Below are 7,595 nucleotides of genomic sequence, written 5' to 3' on the forward strand. Positions count from 1 at the left end.
CCTGTCTCACAGATCAAGATTCGTGAGATCACCTCACAAGAGACCTACTCATAGTTTAAAGTTTATAGGTCAATCGAAACGTGACACTTGTGATGCTTTACGATTAAAAGATTTGAGTTACATCATTATCATCAAAGACTACAAATATAATGAGCTTATTTGGTGAGTTAAAGTTAGGGATGTAAATGAACCAAACCGTTTGTGAGCTATTCGAAGCTCGATTCGATAAAAGCTCGTTTGAGCTCGTTTAATGAGGCTCGTTAAGATAAACAAAATAAACTCAAGCTTTACAGTATTCGGCTCGTTAGCTCGTGAACATGTTCGTTGGTAAGTTCATGAGTAATCTTTTAGATGAAAAAATAATAGTTTTGATATTTGATTTATTGATTTTGCATATTCTATTAAATTTATTTATTATAATAAATTTACAAATTTTAACCAGAATAATATTTTTTTCTTTAATATATAATTTATTTTTAATTAATTTAATGAAAATTTAAATGTATAATTCACATTTATTAAGCTTGTTTAGGCTCGATAAAGGCTTGAATAAGCTCGTGAGCCATGCATATATTCGTTAAATAAAGCTCGAGCCCGGCTCGATTATAAACGAGCCAAGCTCAAACATGCAAGAGTTCGGTTCGGCTCGATTCGATTACATCCCTAGTAAAAGTTGAAACTTATGGTGAAATGTTGTTATATAATAATTAAAATTTTATTAATTTCTTATAGTACCTGAGCAAGAAGGGAAAGTGATTTATTAATATTCTATTAATTAACTTTGTTGTCAAATGATTTTGTTTATTCGAACTTGTCTATATTTAATTCGTCGCACTCGATCTTGCTGTAATTTTTTTCTGAGTGAGGAATAAATTTTATTTAGCCATATCTAGATATAGACACATATATATGTATTTACACGATATACACACATATATATTCCGTAAGACCGTTTTTAAAAGTGTTAGTTTCTCGTGAGACGATCTCATAAATCTATATCTATGAGACATATCTGCCGACCCATATCTATGATCAGCAAGGAGGGAAATGATTTGTTATTATATTATCATATTTTGTTATATAAATTTGTTTGCAACCAAATGCTCTAATAAACTCAGCAATCTTGCTATAATTTTGGATTTTTAAATAATTTGTTTATTTTTTATATATTTAATTTGGGTCGTTTTAGAGTAAATCTATACTATCTATCTATTCTATAATATAAAGGAGCACCTTAAAATAATGATTTTGGTATGACCAATTCAAAATGGTAATTATCCCCTTTAATTTTAATTAATTTATTATTTGATAATTTATCCACAAAAAATAATAAGAAAGTAATTAAGAATAATAATTACTAGTCAAATTACATTTGCTCTATTAAAGAAAAAATATATTACGTTAACCAAATAAAATAAAAAAGATTAACCAACACAAACCAAAAGCTGTGCCCAAAATACAATCGCCAGATATGTTTCGTTTCAACAGCCATAGACAAACAAAACTTTAACCTATATTATTTTATGACAAAAATTTATGTGACACGGTTTCACGGGTCGTATTTTGTGAGAAGGAATATCTTATTTGGGTCATCCATGAAAAAGTATTATTTGTTAAGCTAAGAGTGTTACTTTTCATTATGAATATTGGTAGGGTTGACCCGTCTTACAGATAAAGACTCTTGAGATCGTCTCATAAAAGATATGCTCTTATTTTATTTTAGGCAAAAACTTGTGTGAGACGGTCTCACGGGTCGTAATTTGTAAGACGGATATCTTATTTGGATCATCCATGAAAAAATATTATTTTTTATGATAAGAGTATTACTTTTTATTGTGAATATCGGTAGGGTTGACTCGTCTCACAGATAAAAATTCGTGAGACCATCTCACAATATGCATACTCTTTATTTTATGGGAACATATTAAAACTTATATCAAAAATAAAATTTTATATCTCATAAGATCCTAAATTTTTTTTATAAAACTTAAAAATTATTTTTATATATAAAAATAAATTTAAATTAGTTTAAAATATATTGAGTTGTTTAAAATGTAATTTCAAAAAACTAATTATCTATCTTAAAATAGCATTGAAATATTTTTTTTAAAAAACTGTTATTTTAGTAATAAAAAAATCAATAAATAAAGATTCTCAGAATAAATTAAAAGCTGGTTATTATATATATATATACGAAAAGATGTAATGTGGTTTAATTTGTATGAGAAATTGAATCAGAAGTGGGAAAGTAAATATTAAAGAAAATATTTTAATAGTTTAACTTTTTTTGAAAAGTAGATATGAATTTATTAAAATAGATTTTTATAATATTTTTTATTAAATGAAATAGATTAATTTTATAATAGTAATGTTTGTATTTTAAAAAATTTATCATAACATCGAAATCATAAAAGAAAAGAGTAGGTTTCTTGTGAGACATTCTTACGAATATTTATCTGTAAGACGGGTCAACATTATCGTTATTCACAATAAAAAATAATATTCTTAGCAGAAAAAGTACCCAAATATGATATTTGTTTCACAAAATACGACCTGTGAAACTGTTTCACACAAATTTTTGTCAAAAAAATTTGTGAGAAAGTCTCACAAACCAATTTTGTAAGACATATTTTCTATTTAAATTATCAATGAAAATTATTATTTTTCATGATAAAAATATTATTTTCGTAAAATATGAAATTAAGTGGGTGTAGTTAGTATGGAAAATTGAACTTTAATAATAGTATATAAATATATATTTGGTTTATTTGAAAAATAATTGTTATTAACTAATATTAATGAAAAAATAAATATATATTTATCATTTAACTGAATACATATCTGGCTCCCGGTGCCACGCTTGACGCCCAGCTAAGAAAATCGATTCCTCCGAGTCACAGGCGTTTCTTAGCGGCAGATCTATTAAGCCGAAAATGAACCCCAAAAATTCGCCACCCTCCGCCGCCGCCTCCAAACTCCGACTCATGTGCAGCCACGGCGGCTACATAGTCCCCCGTCCACACGACAAGTCCCTCTTCTACGCCGGCGGCGAGACTCGCATTGTCGCGCTCGACCGCCGTACCACCGCGGCCTCCCTCTCCGCCCTCACCGCTCAGCTCTCACGTGCCATCTTCAACAACCGCCCCTTCCATCTCAAGTACCAGCTGCCCAACGAAGGCCTCGATTCCTTAATCTCCGTCGTCACGGACGAGGATCTCTTGAACATGCTCGAGGAGCACGACCGAATTACTCCCCCTTCCCGCATCAGACTATTTCTCTTCACCGTCAAGCCCGAGTCGTTGGGTTCCACACTCCTAGACCCGAAATCCGAGACTTGGTTCTGCGACGCTCTGAAGAGCACAAGAATTTTGCCCAAGGGGCAGTCTGCGGATTCTGGTTTGTTGATGGGTCTTGGATCGGAGATTGAAACTCCTGCAGAGTGTGGTGGCATCAGTATCGAGGATAGTCATGGGGCTGAATTAGCTCTTGAAACAAGCCTATCGTTCAAGTCAACTGGTTCTTCAAATTCCATGGCGAATTCGCCGCAGATCGGGATTGGTCAGTACGAAGATAATGGGTCGAATCTGCTGCAGAGAAAGATCAGAGTACCATCATCAGCTTCTATTGAAAGGTATTTAAATTTTATTTTACATTATTCTGCAGTGACCCTCAGACTTGAAATGCAATCCTGGTTAATGGAGTATATTCTATTCAATAAATTTCTTTAATATATCAATTCGATCGTATAAATAATGTCCAATTATCTGATTGTACCACCAAGAGTATCAACAAGGAGATGTTGAATGTGTTGGAGATTATGTTTTTCACAGTGATAATAGTGTTGGAAGTGCAGCGCCGCCATCAAAAACTGGAATTTATCAAGAATCACTTGTACAAATCCCCATAGAGGCACCATCTTTCCTTATTGAACCGGAAAGTACTTATTTGGATCATTCATGTAATCTTCCCTCTTCAGAACCAGTTAAAGTACTGGGCTATCCGACATCACAGCAACCAGATGGAAAACAGCTACAACATGAATCACAACATATTCAAGGAAACCTGCATTACATACCTCAATACGTGGCAAATCCAATGTCAATTTCGCAGTATTATCCCGTATATCAGATGCCATCCTATCAGCAGCATGTCCCGTGTCCAACGAATCTGCCTTATCCAATACATTTAGTTCCCATAAGATCGACGCAGCATCTTCATACATCAATGCAGTGTTATTTCATTGATACAAATAACCCCAGTTCTTCGACTCGACCCCCTTTGCATCCGCAGACAGCAGCAGTTGCTCCTCCTGTTACTCATAAAGAAATCTCTGGAGCTCAACCTGTTACAGAATCAACCACAAAATCTTACAAGAATGTTCTTGATGATACAATGCTAGTTGGCATACCTTCTAGTTCCGATCAACTGGTGGTAGTCCCTAATGAGACTCAGATTCCTTCTGAACCTGTTCCAACTACTTCAGTGCCTTCTTCTATGCCCAGTGCTGATTTTGATGAAGATATAGCATACAACCCAATATACAAAACTCAGCCTACACCACCTGTGTTGCCTTCTCAGTACCAAACGCTGAAAATGAGAACGACTCTGCTGCTTTCAGAGTCTTCAGTCCACCGGCAGATGTAGCACACAACCCAGACATATAATTTTGAATGGTTCGCCAATTTCAGGGGGAAAGTTAAAGATCTTGTGTCGATTGAACTGTTAATACCCTCATGAAGTGTTTGTTCGTTTCTTCATATTGTACAAGAAGGTATGATCTAGCTTGAAGATTGTGTATTCAGACTTGTATAAATCAGCTTGCGAATTTTCTATACCATTTGTTCGTTCATTTCTTTGCCTTTACATTTGTTCCTCTGTGTCACCTGTTCATGGTCTTCAGTATATGTATGTACACTGTAATGCATTAATATTATTGAATTCAATGAAAGAGTGACACCACTGTTCTTTGTCAATGTTTTGTTGCCTTCGATTTTTGTTGATTACATGTCCTGTTTCTCACTCAGACTTTTGGCCAACTCCTACCAGACATTAATGATTGGTCCAATCTAGAGCAAAAAATATATTTTATCGATTGAAATTGGTCCGAGTTAGTTAAAAACAGGCTCAATCTGGGTAAAATCCCTTTTATACTAAACTATCTGCAACTGATATCTATTGAATATTTGCAAAGCTTATTAGCAGTCAATATGACGTGCTATTTGAAAACACATTTCCGATGAAATCAACTTGTCAACAAAGATTGCTGACTTATCTACACTGAGATAGACAATTTCTTTAGATGCTATTCTTTCCTCCAAAGAACTTGGTTAGATCTGGTATAATCTTTTTTCTCCTCCTTACTCTGAAAGATGGCCCTTTAGAAGCATTGTGATCTGCTGTAGTTGATATTCTTCGAGACATAACTTTTTTGACAGGTGCCATTCTAAAGCTTCGGTTCATCGATTTGCTTCGAAGCGCATTCTCAGGCTGCAAGATTTCAGGTTCCATATTTTTTGCAGACTTTTGCCTCATGTGCGCCAGTTCTTTCTCCACCACTTTCTTTGCACTCAATGACCTCTTTGTTTTGCGAACCTCGTGTTCTTCCTCTACTTTAAGCTCCCTAGATTCCCTTCGCAATAGCTCGGTTTTAATCGCCATCTCTTTTTCACTTGCTTTTAGAGCTTCGATCCAAGCATGAGCTGCCAAAACTTTTTTTTCTGCAATTTCGTTGGCCCCGGCAGCGCTTCCTGTCAGGTACTCGTATTCAAATCTGGAAATTGTGATGGTTGAGCCTCGTTTTGAGGCTGAAACTCGATTTCTAATTGTAATCTCAGTTTGTGCTTTTAGATTATTGAGGGCCTCAGTTTCTGATGCTTTAACGGCTTTAAGATCTTGAAGGGCCGCCTGTAACCTTTCCTCTGCTAAATCTATCTCCATTTCAGTTTTTTGTACATCTGCTTTGATGATCCCCGTTTCTTCGCTGATTATGGATCGTTCTTTCTTGGCCTTCTCGGAATCAGATTTTAACTGTTCAAGAGTAAGTGATAGATTCGACACAATAGATTTCATCTTATCTTCAGACGCAGATGTTGCTTCTAGCTTTGCTTTAGCTTTTAGAAGCTTTGAATTGAGATTCTGGATTATCATCTCTGGTTTCTGCTCGTTCTTTTTGACTTGAGCTGTTTCTTCCATAACATGCCTTAGCTCATTCCTCACAATATCCATGGAAGTCATGAACTGAAAACTATCATTTTTAACAGAAGCCAATTCCTTCTTTGTAGCCTCTAACTCTTTTGTGATGGAATATAGAGTAGATTCATCAACTGTTCGTTCACCTTCTTCCAGAAAGTTACTTTCAATGTTCTCTGCTCTTCTCTCCATTTTCTTCAGTAGATTTATCCCACCCTGTAACAAAGTGATGTCTGATAATGTAATAGCGAGCTTATTCTCCAGTTCTTTAGCATTTTCAATTTCTTGTATCATTTCCTTCTTTTTCTTCACAGTATCCTCCTTTGCAGCCTTGAATGTTTCACTGCTTTCTTTTCTCTGAGCTTCAGCCGCTCCACGCTCCTTAATGGCCTCAATTCTAGCCAACTCAACCAGCACATGCTCTTCATTAATTTCCTCAATCTCCCTCTTGACCGTTTCTAACGTTCTCGAATGCTGCTGCATACGCACCATGGAGGAGTCTATTTCTCGTTCGGCCCTTCTCCTTTCTTGTAAGACGGAAGCCATATCCAGCCTAAGCTTGCTCAGCTCTTGTATGATCGACTCCAATTCGGTGCTCCGTTCCCCTTCCCTTCTTTTGGCCATCCTTAGCTTCTCCACTTCTCGAATCTCCGTTTTGGCTCTTGAATATGATTCCTCAGCTCTTCGACTTAGTTCTTTCACCATCGCCTTTGCTGCAGAAAGCTCGGATTCAGCTTCTTTTGTTACCGATTCTGCTTGTTTTCTACTCTGATTGTATTCGTTACTTTTTCCTTCTTGCCTGGTGAAGTTCTGTTGTTCCAGCGTGTAAAGTTTCTGCACGCACACACACACGTAATTTACCATCAGAAGTCGCACATGAAACAGAACCCACAATCTAAAACCCTGAAATTTCGCAAAGAAACGCATTTGAAAACAGTTTATTGAGATTGAAAAGGAAACGAATTTTAAATTTCCATGAATACCTCTGGTAATTCGCCCTTGAATTTTCCATTGCCGGGGTGTTTTCTAGAACCCTTCCTCCATGAGAACCAGAACTGCTCTAATAGCGCCAATCTTCCTCGCCCGCTACTTCCCTCTATCCATAACTCCAAACAACTCCTGAAACAATGCGTACCCCTTCTCTCGAGTTTCACAAAACAGCACAAAATTCACAGCGGAAATTGAATGAACACCTGAATATCTATCTTTCTAAAAATTGGCGGTGTTTCTTGCTCCAAGTCTGCAAGTTAATAAAGCGATGGTGGAAAACAATGAGGCATTAGAAGGAGATAAAATTATTTGTAAATTGGTTGAATCACCAGCCTTTGGAATTTTCCTTCGTGGACCACAAGGCAAATTAACATTAAACAGGTGCATTTGTCCCGTCGGCACTCGGTTACTTACAC

At 35.9% G+C, this 7,595-nt stretch overlaps 2 protein-coding genes across 3 annotated transcripts; one reads left to right on the forward strand and one right to left on the reverse strand.

Moving 5' to 3' along the window:
• The first annotated feature begins 2,847 nt into the window (after nucleotides 1-2,847).
• Nucleotides 2,848-4,849, forward strand: LOC142530348 (protein PAL OF QUIRKY-like). Its single transcript, XM_075636148.1, has 2 exons — nucleotides 2,848-3,631; nucleotides 3,831-4,849. Exons 1-2 carry the CDS (start codon nucleotides 2,934-2,936, stop codon nucleotides 4,642-4,644), a joined length of 1,512 nt encoding a protein of 503 aa, XP_075492263.1. The 5' UTR covers nucleotides 2,848-2,933; the 3' UTR covers nucleotides 4,645-4,849.
• A 281-nt stretch (nucleotides 4,850-5,130) lies between these two features.
• Nucleotides 5,131-7,595, reverse strand: LOC142530347 (protein PLASTID MOVEMENT IMPAIRED 2-like). Of its 2 annotated transcripts, none has more exons than XM_075636146.1 (2): nucleotides 7,173-7,595; nucleotides 5,131-7,092 (listed from the first exon to the last, which is right to left on the reverse strand). In XM_075636146.1, exon 2 carries the CDS (start codon nucleotides 7,051-7,053, stop codon nucleotides 5,296-5,298), a length of 1,758 nt encoding a protein of 585 aa, XP_075492261.1. In that variant the 5' UTR covers nucleotides 7,054-7,092; nucleotides 7,173-7,595; the 3' UTR covers nucleotides 5,131-5,295. The 2 variants fall into 2 exon arrangements, with proteins under 2 accessions (XP_075492261.1, XP_075492262.1); XM_075636147.1 differs by having other exon boundaries at nucleotides 5,131-7,023; nucleotides 7,173-7,593.

The sequence above is a fragment of the Primulina tabacum genome, chromosome 17, assembly GCF_025594145.1.
Source record: "Primulina tabacum isolate GXHZ01 chromosome 17, ASM2559414v2, whole genome shotgun sequence".
Classification (NCBI taxonomy): Eukaryota; Viridiplantae; Streptophyta; class Magnoliopsida; order Lamiales; family Gesneriaceae; genus Primulina; species Primulina tabacum.